Raw genomic sequence first — 19,020 nt, forward strand, 5'->3', positions numbered from 1 at the left:
GGGTATCTGAAATATCGGGGCGGGTGGCCAGTTGTCTGATTGGCAGGCCGGATGACCAATTGCAGCGTGATACGGTTTCCCCGGTTACGGCTGCACCAATCAGAGTCGTTTTGGTTGTTGGGCTGGTCTCCTGGGAGAAGAACGTCCCTGGTCTCCCTGTCAGTGTTTGTACATGGCTTCTGCAAGGTTATTCGTCTGCCAGTTAGCACTGATATGGGGATTCTGTTGATGATCAGTAGATTAATTTCATCTAAAACAAGCGAAACACTGCACATGCTGGAAATTTTTCTGGAAACCTCCAGGTCAGAAGCATCTACAGAGAGAGAAGCAGTTAGACGTTTCAGGTCATCGGTTATTGTGGCTCCTTCATATTCTCCCTGTGTCTCAGTGGATTTCCTCCCACAGTCCAAAGATGTGCAGGTTAGGTGGATTGGCCATGATAAATTGCCCTTAGCGTCCAAAATTGCTCTTAGTGTTGGGTGGGGTTACTGGATTATGGGGATAGGGTGGAGGTGTTGACCTTGGGTTGGGTGCTCTTTCCAAGAGCCGGTGCAGACTCGATGGGCCAAATGGCCTCCTTCTGCACTGTAAATTCTATGATAATCTATGATGTGCAGGTTAGGTGGATTGCCCATGCTAATTTGCCCTTTGTGTCCACAAAGGTTGGGTGGGGTTACGGGGATGGGGTGGAGATGAGTAGGGTGATCTTTCAGAGCGTGGGTGCAGACTCGATTTGGACAAATTGCCTCCTTTTGCACTGTAGGTATTCTATACATTGTGTTTTAATCTCTGAATCTAGGATCTTGTAGATTCTTGTGCTGAAGTGCTTGTTGTGAGCCAAACCTGAATGAGTTTCCAGGTCAGCTTGTTTTCCATTCCAGCTATTTATTATTCCTGAACATTTCTCAAGCTGAGCTGCTCCAGGAATAACAGCTGGATAGATTTGAACAAGTCCCTGAAGATCATGATGTCATAACGCATCCATTATGTCTTTCCTCTTTATTCAATAACACATCCAGGCAAATGAGAATAGGACCGAATACTGAAAAGGTGGAAAGATGAAACTGTACCTCGTTAAGACAAGGAATAATCAGGCCTTCCAATATAGAAATAAAGGAATAATTGTCCATCATGTGTGTAAAATAATTTGGAGACGTTTCAGACACTTCTGTTTATGCATTCAGAGTTGTTAGCCGTATAACATTAAATAAGACATGTTAAAAAGGGATGGAATCATATATACTGCATTTTTTTTTCTCTTTTGTGGTCAGTGCTTCTATCTGATACAGTGCAGAAGGAGGCCATTCAGTCCAACGTGCATGTGCCAGCTCTTTTGGTAGGGTTATTAGTTCCACTGCTCTTTCCCCATACTGTTTTTCTAATTCACTTTTGTAAGTTACTATTGAGTCTACTTCTGCCACCCTTTCAGGCAATGCATTCATAATAACTCGCAATAAAAAAGTTTCATAGAATCATAGAATTTACAGGCAGAAGGAGGCCATTCGACCCATCAAGTTTGCACTGGCCCCTGGAAAGAGCACCCTACCTAAGCCCATCCTATCCCCGTAACCCAGTAAGCCCCATAACCCAAAAGGCATCATCCTGCTCCTACTATGTAACCTTTTTGGACACTAAGGGCAATTTATCATGGCCAATCACCTAACCTGCCGACTTTGGACTGTGGGAGGAAACTGGAGCACCCGGAGGAAACTCACAGACACGGGGAGAACGTGCAGACTCCGCACAGACAGCGACCCATGCCGGGAATCGAACCTGGGACCCTAGAGCTGTGAAGTAACCATGCTAACCACTGTGCTACCATGCTGCCCATTACTTCTGTTGTTCCTGGTTCTTTTGCCAATCACCTTGCATTAGGGCAGCACGGTAGCATGGTGGTTAGCATAAATGTTTCACAGCTCCAGGGTCCCAGGTTCGATTCCCAGCTGGGTCACTGTCTGTGTGGAGTCTGCACGTCCTCCCCGTGTGTGCGTGGGTTTCCTCCGGGTGCTCCGGTTTCCTCCCACAGTCCAAAGATGTGCGGGTTAGGTGGATTGGCCATGCTAAATTGCCCGTAGTGTCCTAAAAAGTAAGGTTAAGGGAGGGGTTGTTGGGTTACGGGTATAGGGTGGATACGTGGGTTTGAGTAGGGTGATCATTGCTCGGCACAACATCGAGGGCCGAAGGGCCTGTTCTGTGCTGTACTGTTCTATGTATCCTTTAGCTACTGGTGCATCTGCTAATGGAAACAGTTTCTACTTATTTGCTTTCAACATACTTAATGATTTTGAAATCTCTATCAAGTCTTCTCCTTCACATCTGCTGTAAGGGGAACAACACCAACTTCTTCAGTGATGTGGGAATAAAAGGTTAATACAATTACTTGAAAAAATATATTTTTATTCAAACAAGATTTTCATTATAACAAAAACAACAATGCAGCAACTCCCAACTCCATATTATAGCCTAAGTGCACCCACCCAATCCCCCTCACTCCCATAACACAACCTTAATCAAAATAAAAAGACAAATTGCCCCCCCCCCCCCCCCAACCAACAGCTGACGCTAATCAGTTCCCTGAAATAGGAGATGAAAGGCTGCCACCTCGAGTAGAACCTTCCATCGATCCCCTCATGGTGTACTTGATCTTCTCAAGTTGCAAAAATTCCATCACATCCCCCAACCAAGCCAAGGCCTTATGCAGCACTGGGGACCTCCACTCAAGCAGAACTTGCCTCCGGGCTATTAGCGAGGCGAAGGCTAGGACATCTGCCCTCGTCTCCGTTTTCAGTACCGGCAAGTCCAATACTCCAAAAATAGCCACTAACAGGCACGGCTCTAGCTGAACGCCCCAAATCCCTGACATTGTAACATAAAAGGAGACCCAGAAACTAACAAGCTTGGGGCAAGACACATGTGTGTGCGATTCACCGGCCCCAAGAGCACCGCTGACACCTATCCAGCACCGATAAGAACCCACTCATATGCGCCCTGATCAGGTGCACCTTCTGCACCACCTTGACCTAGAGTAGGCTTAACATCGCACACGAAAATGTGACGTTGACCCTCACTCCACACTCTGCCTTCAAAGTCCAAACCCAGCTCACCCTCCCACTTCCTCTTTACCTCCTCCAACGATGCCTGCTCCGTCACCAACATCTGCCCATAAACATCCAAAATCTTACCCTCCCCTAACTCGGCGATGGACACGACTCTGTCCATAAGCGAGGGTGACAGCACCCGAGGAAATTAAGGCAGCTGCTGGCGTATAAAAATTGCAGACCTGCAAGTACCTTACATTCCCTCTTGGGAGCTGGAACTTCTCTATCAACCTGTCCGGACCGGCAAACCTACCTCCCAGAAACATGTCCCAGAACCTCTCCAAACCGTTCTTCCAAGCCCTGAACGATAAATCAAGCCAGATGGCACAAACCTATGGTTCCTGCAAATCAGAGCCCGTTGTGACATGAAACCCAGTTTAAAAAGCAGCCTAAACAGATTACAAATCCTCAAAGTGGCTATCACTACCGGATTCAAAGAGAATCTGGCAGGGGAAAACGGGAATGGTGCAGTAACCAGGGCCCTCAGGCTTGACCCTATGCACAAAACCTCTTCCATCCACCCCCATAGAGTCTGGATCCTTGCACCACCCCCGCACCGTATCAATATTTGCCACTCAGTTGTAAGATAACGGATTAGGTAGTGTCAACCCCCTGACTGCCTATCGCTTTGCGTCCTAGCCCGAGGAGCCTCACCAGCCCAAACAAAAGTAGATATCAGTTTATTGACCCTGTTAAAGAAAGCCTTGGCAAGAAAGATGGGAGACACTGGAACCAAAACAAAAACCCCAGGAGAATATTCATCTTCACCTTCTGTACCCTTCCTACTAAGTTCAGAGGGAAGGCATCCCAGCTTTTCAAATCGGCCTTCACCCAATTCACCAGACTAGTAAAGTTAAGTTTATGGAGTGTGACCCAGTCATTGGCCACCTGGAATCCCAGATACCGGAAGCTATTCCTGGCCAGATGAAATGGCAGCCTTCCCAGATCAGCTCCCCTCCCAGAGGGATTCACCGGAAAATATTTACTCTTGCCCAGATTCAACTTATACCCCGAAAAGGAGCCAAACTTCCTGAGCAACTCCATTATCTCCTCCACATTGGAGAGTGGGTCCGTGATGTATAGCAACAAATCGTACCCATACAATGACACCCTCCCCCCATGGTCTAACCCCTTCCACTGGTAAACAACCTCAAAACAATGCCCAGCGGCTCAATTGCTAAGGCAATCAAAAGCGGAGACAATGGACACGTCCGCCTTGTACCCCTGTTCAGATGGATGCAACCCAAACTCAGGGCATTAATACGTACAATTGCGTTGGGGGCCCTGTACAAATGTCTAATCCAGTGTTCTTCAAACTTTTTTTCGGGGACCCATTTTTACCAACCGGCCAACCTTCGGGACCCACGCCAGCCGACCTTTGCGACCCACGCTGGCCGATCTGCGCGACCCACCATTTTTCCTTACTTTGTTTGCTGCTGACAAAATGGAGGAAATGGTTTTGGGTCCCTTTGGCCCTCGTACACGCTCCTCTAATGGAACCTGTTGGATGAAGATGAAGCCTTCCTTTGTCGGAAAGTATGGAGTCTCCATCTGTCCAAAGTTCGGAACTTTTTTCCTGTAAAATTTTATTAAATAAACCCCCCACCCGAACTTGTAAAAAAAAATTAGTAAAATAAATGAAAAATTGAATAAAACTCCCAACTTGTTTAAAAAAAAATGAATAAACCCCCCCCGAACTTGTAAAAAAAATTAAATTAATAAAATAATTGAATAAAAACCGCTACAGAACTTGTAAAACAAAAACCGTTTTTAAAAAATAGCGGCCGTACTGCACATACATGCCCGATTATCGGCGCGCATGCGCAATGCAGCCAAATTCTTTTTAACATTATGAAAAGCCGGCTGCTGCGCGGGGATTTGTGCTATCGGGAGCGCTGCGGACAACGGCTCCGCGAACCTCCCGACACCCGCCCGCGGGTCGCGCCCCCGACTATGAAGAACACTGGTCTAATCCATTAAATACATTTTGGCCTGAAGCCACACCGCCCCAGAATCTCAGAGGTACCCCCGCTTACTCCCCATCCATCAAAATAATCACTTCTGGTTCAGTCCCTGAGGAGGGCGAAAATACAACATCTCCTAATATTGACCGACAACTGCCTGGCCTTAACAAATCCACTCTGTTCCTCCAAAGTCACCCAAGAAGGCAGGGCTCTAAAAGCATTGCCAATATCTTTGTCTCAGCATTTATCAACAAAATAAGCTGATATGATCCACATTCCATGGAATTCTTGCCTTCTTCAGGATCAAGGAAATTGATACCTGCGCCGATGTGGCCAGCAGCACCCCCTGGGACACAGAATCATTAAACATATCAGCAGAAGTGAAACCAAGTGCCCAAAAAACTGTTTGTAGAGATCAATAGGGAACCTATCCAGACCCGGTGCTTTACCCGATTGCATTAACCGCATGCAGATCATGATCTACTCCTGCACTATCGGCATCTCCAACCTCTGCTTTCTCTCCCGCTCCACGTCCAGATAGATCAACCCATCCAAAAATTGCCTCATTGATAAACTTTCCTCCGGAGGCTCTGACTTATACAACTCAAAATCCATTTGCAATCTCTTTCTGTCACGACATAGGAGTACACATTCTGTTCAGGACAGACAGCAACCTCCAATCTGCAAAGGCTGAAGGCTTGCATTGAGATCACAGAACCTAACCAGTGATTTTAATAGTCCAGCTTTTGTCCTTGCTCTTGTACCCAATGCCTCCATTAATGAATTTTGATTTGATTTGATTTATTGTCACATGTACCGAAGTACAGTGAAAAGTATTTTTCTACGGCCGAGGAACGTACATACATCGTAGACACAAGAATAATCAACAGAACATTGATAATTGGTACATTGACAAAACAGTGTTGGTTACAGTGCGGAACAAGGGGCCAAACAAACTAAATATATGAGCAAGAGCAGCATAGGACGTCGTGAATAGTGTTTTTACAGGGAACAGATCAGTCCCAGGGGGAGTCGTTGAGGAGTCTTGCAGCTGTGAAGAAGAAACTGTTCCTATGGCTTGATGTGTGTGTCTTCAGACTTCTGTACCTTCTGCCTGATGGAAGGGTCTGCAAGAAGGCAATGCCTGGGTGGGAGGGGCTCTGATAATGCTGTCTGCCTTCCTGAGGTAGCGGGAGGTGTATAAAGAATCAATGTGAGGGTGGCAAGTTTGCGTGATGCGTTGGGCTGAGTTCACCACAGTCTGCAGCTTCTTGCGATCTTGGACCGAGCAGTTGCCATACCAAGCTGTGATGCAGCCAGATAGGATGCTCTCTTTCGCACACCTGTAGAAGCGATATGCTTTTCTTTTTTTTTAAGAAAATATTTTATTGAAGCATCTAATTTTCACAGTTTAACACATTAACATCGTCATAATATACACCAGTATATCATGGTGCAGACACATACTGATGGACATACACTAGGACCAATCAACATGCACAAACACCGCAGCCAATCACCAGTTAGAACACACACTATAAAGGCAGAGGGCATCACTTTTCCCGCTCATTCTGGATGCTGCCTCTCAGAAGCACAAGAGCTCATCAAGTTTAGTACAGACTCACACCACGTGCTGAGAGATTCAACTGGTTCGGACAGGCACAGGTCTCTAGTTAAACTAGCATCATTTAAACCCACAGTTCTCGTATGTCTACTATTTTATAAGTAGTTAATAGAATAGAACCTTCTTCAGTGTTGGTGGCATATGTTAGCTTCACAAGTCTACACTGCCCAACACTTCAAACATCTCTTAAACAACCGCGCGGGCTGACACACGCAAAGAAAAAGAAAAACAAAACAAAACAACCAACAGAACACCCCTACTCCCCCCGCTCTATTCTCTAGCTGCCCATAAACTTTATTCTCTGTCCCGTTGTAACATTGCCATGCCTCCTATTCTCCTCTCCACCCCCTTACTGCTGACGTTCAATTTAACTTGAAGTAGTCTTTGAACGGCTGCCATTGACCCTCTCAAAGCAAATTTAATTTTTCCATACTGTGAAACCCCACCATATCGCTGACACACACTCCTGACTTTGGAGGCTCCGAGTCCCTCCATCCCAGCAAAATCCGTCTCCAGGCCACCAGGGAGGAGAAGGCCAGAACATCGGCCTCCCTCCCTCAGCATTCTCAGCTGATATGGGAGTTGAACCCGTGCTGCTGGTCTTGTTCTGCATGACAAACCAGCTGTCTAGCCTACGGAGCTAAACCATAAGGTCCGAAAATCCCTGCCAGAATCCCCTCAATTTTGGACATGCCCAAAACATGTGTACATGATTTGCCGGGCTACCCCGACACCTCCCACATCCTGCAATATGTTTTTCTTAACATCCATCTCAACTTTTACTGTCCCTTCCAAGATTTCTGCATATACATCCCTGGTGTCTCTGTTCCTGTGCCTGCTTTAAAATTATACCAATTAGTTTATATTGACTCTTCTCACCACAATGTACCACTTCACACTTCTCTGCCACATGTCTGTCCATTTCATCAACCTGTCATGCCTCCAGAAATCTATGATCATCCTCCATAGATAGAATCATAGAATTTACAGTACAGAAGTAGGCCATTCGGCCCATCAAGTCGCACTGGCCCCTGGAAGGAGCACCCTACTTAAGCCCACCCCTCCATCCTATCCCCCGTAACCCCACCTAACCATCTTTGGACTGTGGGAGGAAACCGGAGCACCCGGAGGAAACCCACGGAGACTCAGGGAAGAAAGTGCAAACTCCACACAGTCACGTAAGGCTGGAATTTAACCCGTTAACCACTGCCACCGTGCCGCTCTGTGTTTCTGAATTTCTTGCCATCTGCAAACTTTGAAATCATATCCTATACATGCAATTACAGGTTGTTAACTTACATTAAAAAACAGCAGTGGAATACATTACATTCTGTTTTTTGTCCTTAACCAACACTTTTTAAAGGATTAGCATAATTTCTTTGCACATTACGTTTCTTTCTGAGGGCCACGAAGAATCAACCACGAGTTGAAGGATAGAAAGAAATAATATTTATTTACAATAACATATATATACAGCAGCAGCAACTCATTTGCTGCTCACTCTAGCCGGTTAACTCATTTGTTGCTCACTCTCTAGCCGGTTCCAAACTGGCCAGCTTTATTTATGCAGGGAATCTGCTAATGATTTCTCCGCCCCCTCCCCATTGGGGACGTTCATACTCCCAAAGGATGGTGGGATTGCCATTAGTTCCCAGCCAGTGGTAAGCAGGCAGGTTATAACATCCCTCCCCCCCTCAAAGTCCAAGGAATCCACCGAAGGCCCTGGCGAAGGAGGGCGTCGGACTCGTTTTGCCGCAGGCCGGACACCAATTGTACGAGGCGCTGGATTGGGCGGCATGTAACGAGATGGCGAATGGCGCTTCCGTAATGAACGGCGTAAAGGTTGTACATCCACGGCCCGTGGGCCCGACGATTCCCCCTCTGAGGCGTCCTGTGTCTCCATCTCGGAGTCCGCTGCCTCCGTCATCTCGGCGTCTCTATATCCACTCGGTTCTGCAACGACCTGCGCAGGCTTTGAGTGCGGCACCAGAGGAAGATTGTGAGGAATACTTTCCACTGTGTCTGGTCTCTGTGGCTTTAGAAATGAGCTCCCGGGGCGAGTTTTATTTTGGAAGGGATGGTCTTCGGGACCGAACGTGGTCTTCATGCTTACGCTGGAGACGACCCTGGACTTGCACCTAGCAAGAGATAGGGCCCGTTTGGTGAAAGATTGCACCAGGGACCCACTGGGCACCACCAGCAAAATTCCGAACAAACACTAGATCACCGGGCGCAGTCTGCCGAATCGGACAATGCCGAGAAAAACCATGTCCCTGTGCGGCGTGCTTTTGCGCCACTGTCCGGGAAAACCATGCTAAGGCGGGTGCGAAGTCTCCGGCCTATTGGGAGTTCCGCGGGAGCTACCCCAGTCACCGCATGTGGGGTGGTCCTATATGAAAACAAAAAACGAGCCAGTCTCGTGTTCATAGACCCGGAAGACTGCTTCTTTAGGCCTTGTTTGAATGTCTGCACTGCACGCTCCGCCAACCCATTTGAAGCCGAGTGGTATGGGGCGGTGCGGATATGGCATATGCCGTTCATCTTCGTGAACCTCGCAAACTCCTCACTTGTGAACGGAGTGCCGTTGTCCGTGACCAGCACCTCGGGGAGGCCATGCCTACTGAAAGACAAACGCATCTTCTCGATTGTTGCGCAGGACGTTGTGCCTACCATCTTATGCACCTCTAACCATTTAGACTGGGCATCGATTAATAGAAGGATCCTTGAAAAGGGCCGGCAAAATCCGCATGCAAGCGCGCCCAAGGCCGCCCTGGCCATTCCCTGTGATGTAGGGGCGCGGCCGGCGGAAGTGTCTGATGCTCCTGGGAAATAGAGCAGTTTTGGGCCACCTTCTCAATGTCGGTGTCGAGGCCTGGCCACCAGACATAACTCCGGGCCAACATTTTCATTTTGGTCACACCTGGATGCCCATTGTGCAAGTCTCTTACTATCAGCTCCTGTCCTTTTTCTGGGACAATCACACGCGTCCCAAAGAGGATACCATCTTCCACGCTAAATTCTGACAGCTTGGAGGAAAATGCCCGCAACTCGCCTGGGAGCTGTCTATGCTGCCCACCAAACAAGATGATGTGCCAAACCTTTGACAGGACTGGCTCCGTCTGGGTCCACTCATGGTATCTATAATGCCGTGACAGGCAAGGTGTCTATAAAATTTAGGGTTGCAACCATATCACCGGTCGTGGGGTTCGACATGGGGCCGGTTGATAAAGGCAATCGGCTTCTCTGCGATGGGGTGCCAACCTTCGTGGTCCACCCGATAACCCAGGTAGACTACTTCCTTCGCCTGAAAGACGCACTTTATGCGACGTAGACAGACTCCGGCCTCTGAAAAGCATCTAAGGACAGCCTCCAAACGTTCCTGCTCCGACGTCCCTGTAATCAAAACGTCGTCCAAGTAGACAGTGTCACGCGGTAAACCTCTCAAAATGCCCTCCATGCCGCATTGAAAAATAGCGCAGGCAGAGGATACCCCAAAGGGCAACCGTCTATATTCATACAGACCCCAGTGTGTATTAATCGTTACATATGTCCGGGAGGCAGGGTCCAGCTCCAACTGTAGGTAGGCGTGACTCATATCTAATTTTGTGAACGAGAGTCCGCCTGCAAGCTTTGCGTTGAGATCCTCTATGCGAGGCGTTGGACATCGGTCGAGCCAGGAAGCTGTATTCACTGTAAGTTTATAGTCGCCGCACAAGCGAACTGTGGCATCTGGCTTCATTACTGGTACAATTGGTGCTGTCCAGTCAGCGAAATGGACGGGCCTTATAATACCCAAAGTCTCCAAACGAGTGAGCTCCCCTTCTACCGTCTCAAGCAAGGCGTAAGGCACCGGGCTGCTCGGAAATAGCGCGGCGTGGCTCCTGGTTCGACTTGGATACGGGTTACGGCCCCTTTTATTTTCCCCAAACCGGGCTGGAATACATCTGGGTACCGTCCTAGCACCTCAGTCAATCCTCCAGAAACTGTTTGGAGAATGTGCTGTCACCGCAGCCACAAATGGCGCAACCAATCCCGACCCAACAAGCTGGGCCCATGGCCGCGCACCACGATAAGTGGGAAACGCCCCTCCTGGCATCCATAAACAACAGGGGTCATCGTAGTTCCTGCAATGTCCAATGGTTCCCCCGTGTAGGTGGCCAACCTGGCCTGTGTGTCGGTTAATGTAAGGGTCTGTATACCTTGCTTGATGAGGTCGAATGTCCTCTGGGCGATCACGGAGACCGCTGTGCCAGTGACCAAATCCATCTCAAGCGGGTAACCATTGACCCGTACTGTCACCTTCATGGGGGCCACACGGGGAGCTGCCACACGATGCAGCTGCAGGCAGTCGTCCTCGGTCTCCATGTCCTCGGGAGTAGTCGCCGCAGGTTCACCCAAACGGCCCCCGTTTCGGTCGGAACGACGGCGGACCGGCGTCCGCGATGGGGTCGGCTCCCACAAGTCTGACACGGACATGGCTCCTCATCCATTGGTTCTGGAGAAGGCTCCCTTCGGGGAGGAATGTCCGACGGCCACTGGTGTTGATCCGGATGCCGCCTCGCCCAAGGTACCGCAGGGGGGGGCGGGGGGGATGTTTTCGGACGGAAGCGGTTGCGCCCCAAGGCATGCATCTCCATTCCCTGTAGCTCCTGCGCTCCCCATTCTGCGCTCTCTCGGGACAATACTATTTGAATGGCCTGTTGAAAAGTCAATGTTGGCTGAGCTAACAACTTTCTCTGGGTGGCCGCATTGTTAATAACTGTCACGTAACATTTCTGACAAGGTCTCATCATAGTCACAGTACTCCGCAATCCTGCGTAGCCTGGATAGAAACTCGGCAAGGGATTCTCCTGGGGTCCTCTCATCGGTATTAAACCGGTAACGCTGGACTATCGTGAATGGGGTTGGGTTAAAATGTTGCACCACTAAGTTCACAAGTTCATTAAACGTTTTGGGGTCCGGCGCAGCTGGGTACGTAAGGCTCCGAATTACCTCAAACGTATGCGGACCGCAGGCGGTGAGCAATATGACCACCTGCCGCTCGTTTTCGGTGATGTTGTTTGCCCGGAAATAGTAATGCATCCTTTGTGCGTACTGGTTCCAGCTTTCCAGCACAGGGTCAAAAACATCCAAACGTCCATACAGAGGCATGGTGTAATAGAAAACAACTTCCAACCTGTATCCAACAAAAATCCAGGGAGGTGGCTTCAGCAGTGTAGACAGCTATTCACTTTAACCCTCATCGCCAGTTTTGTGAGTGCCACGAAGAATCCAGCATGAATAGAAGGAAATAACATTTATTTACAATAACATATATATATATATATATATATATATATATATACGCGGCGGCAGCAGCAGCTACTCCTTTGCTGCTCACTCTCCTCCAGCCGGTTCCAAACCGGCCAGCTTTATTCATGCAGGGAATCTGCTAATGATTTCTCCGTACCCCTCATTGGGGAAGCTCATACTCCCAATGGATTGTGGGATTGCCATTAGTCCCCAGCCAGTGGTAGCAGGCAGGTTATAACAGTTTCATAGAATCCAGTGCTTGCAAAACTGCTTGCATTGTTTATAATAGCAGATTGTGAAGCTGATTTTAGTTCTGCACCTGTCTAATTAATCTCTTTTTAATATATCCTTAGCTTGATTGAAGATTGCCTCCCTCCTCTACACTATTCTCCATCAAAACGTATATCACCTGCAAAACGCAAGCAATATTACATCAACCAAGCAATTCGGAATTCTGATCTCGTTCCCAAGGCAAAAGGAAAAAAAAGTCTGAGGAGACTTGAGAACAGTAAGTCTGCATATTAAGAATGCAGAATTTTCACGGTGCTCATTTTCTGTTACAAGCAAGACTGACACTTTGAATACAGTTCATTACCATGTAGGGGTTAATGGTTGATGTGGCATCAGTTTGTGCTGGGCTAAATCGAATTTACCCATGTATTCAGAAAAAATATAGATAGTATGGGATTTTGGGCTCTTTTGGAAGGTAGCTAGTTTCCAGTGCTTGCTGTCAGCGGAGAAACAACTTAACTTCCCTTATGGTTTAATAGAACATAGAACGATACAGCGCAGTACAGGCCCTTCGGCCCACGATGTTGCACCGACATGGGAAGTCAAAAACTAAAGGCCATCTAACCTACACTATGCCATTATCATCCATATGCTTATCCAATAAACTTTTAAATGCCCTCAATGTTGGCGAGTTCACTACTGTTGCAGGTAGGGCATTCCACGGCCTCACCACTCTGCGTAAAAAACCCACCTCTGACCTCTGTCCTATATCTATTACCCCTCAATTTAAGGCTATGTCCCCTCGTGCTAGCCACCTCCATCCGCGGGAGAAGGCTCTCACTGTCCACCCTATCTAACCCTCTGATCATTTTGTGTGCCTCTATTAAGTCACCTCTTAACCTTCTTCTCTCTAACGAAAACAACCTCAAGTCCATCAGCCTTTCCTCATAAGATTTTCCCTCCATACCAGGCAACATCCTGGTAAATCTCCTCTGCACCCGTTCCAAAGCTTCCACGTCCTTCCTATAATGAGGCGACCAGAACTGTACGCAATACTCCAAATGCGGCCGTACCAGAGTTTTGTACAGCTGCAACATGACCTCATGGCTCCGGAACTCAATCCCTCTACCAATAAAGGCCAACACACCATAGGCCTTCTTCACAACCCTATCAACCTGGGTGGCAACTTTCAGGGATCTATGTACATGGACACCGAGATCCCTCTGCTCATCCACACTGCTAAGAATTTTACCATTAGCCAAATATTCCGCATTCCTGTTATTCTTTCCAAAGTGAATCACCTCACACTTCTCTACATTAAATTCCATTTGCCATCTCTCAGCCCAGCTCTGCAGCTTATCTATGTCCCTCTGTAACCTGCAACATCCTTCCACACTGTCTACAACTCCACCGACTTTAGTGTCGTCTGCAAATTTACTCACCCAACCTTCTGTTTGTTGATCAAATTCACCTCCTAATGTGGAAATAAAAAGAGAACTCACAGTCATTTAGCCTCTTTCTCAATCACCGGATTCTGAAAAGCATTTTACAATCAATCAATTAGTTTTGAAACATAGTCACATGTGTTGGCAAACAGGTCAGCAGATATTTGCAGAACCTTGCACATCCTTACTTTTCAGATAGCAATCCAATTCCCTTTTAAAAACCGCAATCGAACTTGCCTCCACCCTCTCAGGATGTTCGTTTGAGATTCCAACCACCCTCTGGGTGAAAAATATTTTCCTCATTTCACTTTTACTCTTTCTGCCAATTATTTTGAATCTGTGCTCTCTGGTTCTTGAGTGGAAACAGAAGAGACCCATGCAGACACGGGGAGAAATTGCAAACTCCACACAGTCACCCGAGGCAGGAATTGAACCCTGGTCTCTGGCGCTGTGAGGTAGCAGTGTCACCGTGCCACCTGAATCATTATTGATTCAGTTCATGTTTGACAATTAAACATTTTTGGCATATGAGCAGAACAACATGAAACAAAAAATAAGATGGTGTAAACACAACAGTTCAGACGATCTTTATCTTTCTCCATCGGTGAATATTTCACCAATTGGAGCACAGGGTTAAACCTTTTTTCTTTGTTGCGTTACAAGAAGGCATTAAAACATTTGTACCTTATTTCTTTGAAGAAATTGATGTTAGCTGTTTTCCAGCATTGCTTTGTACACAGACTGTGGCTTTCTGGCGAAGAGTCCAGTCAGCTCCTCTTCCAAAAACTCCAGAGTACCCTGAATGACCCTGTCCATACTTTTCAGGATCTTGAATATCTCTATCAAGTCTCCTCTCAGCCTCTTCTTTTCTCCAAGGAAAACAGCCCCAACTTCTCTGATCTATCCTCATAGTTACCGTTCATTTATCCCTGGAATAATTCTTGTGAATCTCCTCTGTACTCTCTCCAATACCTTCACATCCTTCCTCAAGCATGGCGCCCAGAACTGGTTGCAGTCTCCAGACAAATGCCTTATACAAGTTCAACATGGCCTCCTTACTCTTGTACTCAATGTCCCTATTAATAATGTCCACATCAACTAACTCTCAGATGCCTAGATCCACTGCAATTCACATACCGCCGCAACTGGCCCACAGGGTTCCCGTACCAGCCTCCCCGGACAGGCGCCGGAATGTGGCGACTAGGGGCTTTTCACAGTAGCTTCATTGAAGCCTACTTGTGACAATAAGCGATTTTCATTTCATTTCATTTCAGTAGACGCCATCTCCCTGGCCATACACTCATCCCTAGAGCATCTCGACATTAAGGACTCCCACGTCAGACTCCTATTTATTGACTACAGTTCCACCTTCAACACCATAATCCCAGCCAAGCTCATATCAAAGCTCCAAAACCCAGGCCTTGTCTCCTCGCTCTGCAACTGGATCCTTGACTTTCTGTCCCATAGACCACAATCAGTAAGGATAAACAGTCCTCAATACTGGGGCCACTACTATACTCCCTATACACACACACAAATGCATGGCAAAATTTGGCTCCAACTCCATCTACAAGTTTGCTGACGATACGACTGTAGTGGGTCAGATCTCGAATAACAATGAGTCAGAATACAGGAGGGGGATAGGGAACCTAGTGGAGTGGTGTAACAACAACAATCTCTTCCTCAATGTCAGCAAAACTAAAGTGCTGGTCATTGACTTCAGGAACCAAAGTATTGTACATACCCTTGCCTGAATCAACATGGCTGAGGTGGAGATGGTTGACAGCTTCAAATTCCTAGATGTGCACATCACCAACATCTGTCCTGGTCCACCCACTTTGACGCTATGACGAAGAAAGCACGACGGATGCTATACTTCCCCAGGAAACTAAGGAAATTCGGCATTTCCACATTGACTCTTAGCAACTTTTACAGGTGTGATAATCCTGATTCTTTTGCTGTCAGTCTGGTCTCAATAAAATTCGAGAGGGCTCTGTAGATATGGTATTATTTATTTTTAAACAACTTGCAAGGCTGACCCGCTCTATAGAGACTCAGGCCACATGCAGTCTCCTGAAACTTCCAGAGAAGAGTGAGACAGAGGACAAAGAGATCTTCTATGCATATCATTCAAATGGCATCAAGTTTCACATACAAGATTCCCATAGGTCATCCTATACACCTCCTGACCTTACCGTATATCCTGATTGGCTCACTTCGCATTCCTCAACCATGGGGCCTCTTGTTACCCAGCATTCTTGTCACCATTTCTGCACGAGGCTCCCCTCCCCCCTTCCAGGTCATGCTTTGCTTAATTCCTTTGTTCATTGCCTGCTAACTCACTACCATCAGACCGGCTCTATCCTCTACATTATTCTAACTAATTATCCCATTTTATATCACATTTGTTCGTTCAATTCCTCAGGTGCACCATAGAAAGCATCTTATCTGGCTGGTTCACAGCCTAGTATGGCAACTGCTTGGCCCAAGACCGTAAGAAACTACAGAGTCGTGAACACCGCCCGCCCATCTCACAAACCCGCCTCCCATCCATTGACTCTGTCTACACCACCCGGGTTATTCACTCTTCCAACTTCTTCCATCGGACAGGAGATACAGAAGTCTGAGAACACACACCAACAGGTTCAAAAACAGCTTCTTCCCCGTTGTTACCAGACTCCTCCTTATGGACTGATCTGATTACTTCACACATATTCTCTAATGAGTAGTACTTCCCCTGATGCCTATGTATTTGCATTGTGTATTTTATGTTTGCTCTGTTAGGTATTTTCGTTTCATGTACGGAATGATCTGTCTGAGCTACATGCAAACAATACTTTTCAGTGTACCTCAGCACAAATGACAATAAACAAATACAATCCAATAATAAAGCCTAAGAATGGGCGGCATGGTAGTGCAGCGATTAGCACTGCTGCCTCATGGCACCGAGGACGCGGTTTCGATCCTGGCCCTGGGTCACTGTCCGTATGGAGTTTGCATTTCTCCCCGTGGTTTTGTGGGTATCACCCCACAACCCAAAGATGTGCAGGGTAGGTGGATTGGCCACACTAAATTGCTCTTTAATTGGAAAAAAAGAATCGGGTACTCTAAATAAAAAAAAAATAAGGCCTAAGATGCTATCTGTTTCATTAGCTGCTCGCTCAACATGTCCTGCCATCTTCAATGAGCTCTGTACACGGACAGTAAGGAGGTGGTGTTAGAAGGCTATCTTACCTAAAATAGATAAGGGGCGCAATTCTCCGCTCCCCACGCCGGGTGGGAGAACCGCGGGAGGGCCCCCCGACAAATTTCATCCCCCCCCCGGGATTTCCCCCCCCCCCCCCCCCCCCCCTCCGGGATTCCCCCCCCCCCCCCCCCCCCCCCCCGGGGGCTCGGAAGAATCGCCGCTCGCCATTTTTCACGGCGAATGGCGATTCTCCAACCCGGATGGGCCGAGCGGCCTGCCATTCGCAGCCGTTTCACGATGGCGGCAAACACACCTGGTTGCTGCCGTTGTGAAACGGGAGTGAGAAGCCCGTTTGGGGCTTGTAGGTGGCCTAGATAGGAAAGAGCACCACGACTGTGCTCGGGAGGGGACAGGCCCGCGATCGGTGCCCACCGATCGTCGGGCCGGCGTTCAAATCGGATGCACTATTTGCCCTCCGCCGCCCCGCAAGATCAAGCCGCCTTGTCTTGCGGGGCACCTGAGGGGAAAGACGCCCACCGCGCATGCGCGGGTTCGTGCCGTCAGCGTCATGACGTCAGCCGCGCATGCGCGGGTTGGAGCCGGCCAACCTGCGCATGCGCGGCTGATGTCATTAGGCACTCCGGCCGCATCATTCTTGGCGCGACGCCCCCGCGGCTGAGAGTTACGGAGCGCTGCTGCTAGCCCCACCAGGAGGGGAGAATAGGGGGCGAGGAGCGGCCTCCGAGGCCGTTGTGAAACTCGACCGAGTTCACGACGGCCCTCACGATTTTTCCCGGGAGCAGAGAATTCCGCCCAAGGTTTCAGGAACAGATGAGATGCGTTGAAGGTTATGGAGGGAGGTGAGAGTGGAAATTGCAGCTTTGTTGTTGAAAACTGTACACCCTAGTGGTAAAACCTGCCACTGCTCATTTGAGTTGAGATTGTGTGAGATTATGGGGAATTTGGAGGTGCTGGGAATCGCATGTCATGGTTACTGCCGTCCATCTCAGTATGAGACCTCCGAGGGGAGAAAGCTTGACAAGATGCTGCAGTGCATCTTGTCGATAATAGGTACTGCAGAGATGACAGTCCAGTGGGTTGGTATCAAATTCAGAAGTATGGTCTGCAGGGGCAGCACGGTGGTGCAGTGGGTTAGCCCTGCTGCCTCACGGTACCGAGGTCCCAGGTTCTATCCCAGCTCTGGGTCACTGTCCATGTGGAATTTGCACATTCTCCCGTGTCTGTGTGGGTTTCGCCCCCACAACCCAAAGATGTGCAGAGTAGGTGGATTGGCCAAGATAAATTGCCCCTTAATTGGAAAAAAATAATTGGGTACTCTAAATTTATATCAAAAAAATGAAATATGGTCTGCAATTGGTCCAACTGGCAGAATTGGTAAAGAAGTCAGACCCAGATTGAGAAATCTCTTTCTTTGAGTCTAGTGGCAACTGGATTCAGTTTAGCCCAGGGAAACTGCAAAAAGTAGAGAACATGGGTGTACTTATGGCAGAGGCTGGTAGCACTGAATCCATGAGATTAACTAATGTAGACTCAAATTTATAATGTACATATGCTTTGTCTTATTCTTTATTGTAGTAATCTTTTTGTATAAGACCCAGTCCCTGGTTCGAGCTTGCCATGTCTGATCTTTGGATGAAAGAAAGCTGACAATGTCAGGGTGTCCATGATTAGTTATGGTCAATTAAAATTCTGTGAAGCAAAATTGAACATTGTCAGGTCCATTGTCATGTCTCAGTATAATTACCTCATGATCGTAAATTAATAAATTTTGCTTAAATTTCGATGGCGGCTATGAGGGAGTAGGTCGCACATTTGGTGGCTCCTGCTCGGGTCGGACCGTTGGACCTTTTCCCCCGATTTCGTATCGGACTTGATTTGGCAAATTGATGGTAGAGGCAATTGTGGAGTGGATTCCTACATCGGTGCATGGAGAGGCGGACTAGAAGTGCTCGCAAAGGATGAAATAGACGTACAGAGAAGGCTTGGGCTGAAGCTGCAGCGGGAGAAAGCATGGCGGATGACCGGAGTCCTGGCTTGTTGACCCAACGGTTAATGGAACAGCTGATGCAGTTTATTCAGGAGGGCTTCGCCAAGCAGAAGCAGGAATGCTTGGACCCAATTAAAGAATTGATTGCGCGGCTGGAACTTAGATTGGATG

At 47.9% G+C, this 19,020-nt stretch overlaps 1 protein-coding gene across 2 annotated transcripts in view; it reads left to right on the forward strand.

Moving 5' to 3' along the window:
- r3hdm4 (R3H domain containing 4) overlaps positions 1-19,020 on the forward strand; it is a 40,196-nt gene that overhangs the window by 231 nt on the left and 20,945 nt on the right. For both annotated transcript variants that reach the window (XM_038776365.1, XM_038776366.1), the window contains exon 2: positions 12,332-12,486. In XM_038776365.1, the coding sequence (XP_038632293.1) occupies positions 12,332-12,486 (155 nt within the window). The remainder of the gene's footprint in view (positions 1-12,331; positions 12,487-19,020) is intronic.

The sequence above is a fragment of the Scyliorhinus canicula genome, chromosome 18, assembly GCF_902713615.1.
Source record: "Scyliorhinus canicula chromosome 18, sScyCan1.1, whole genome shotgun sequence".
NCBI classification, from domain to species: Eukaryota; Metazoa; Chordata; class Chondrichthyes; order Carcharhiniformes; family Scyliorhinidae; genus Scyliorhinus; species Scyliorhinus canicula.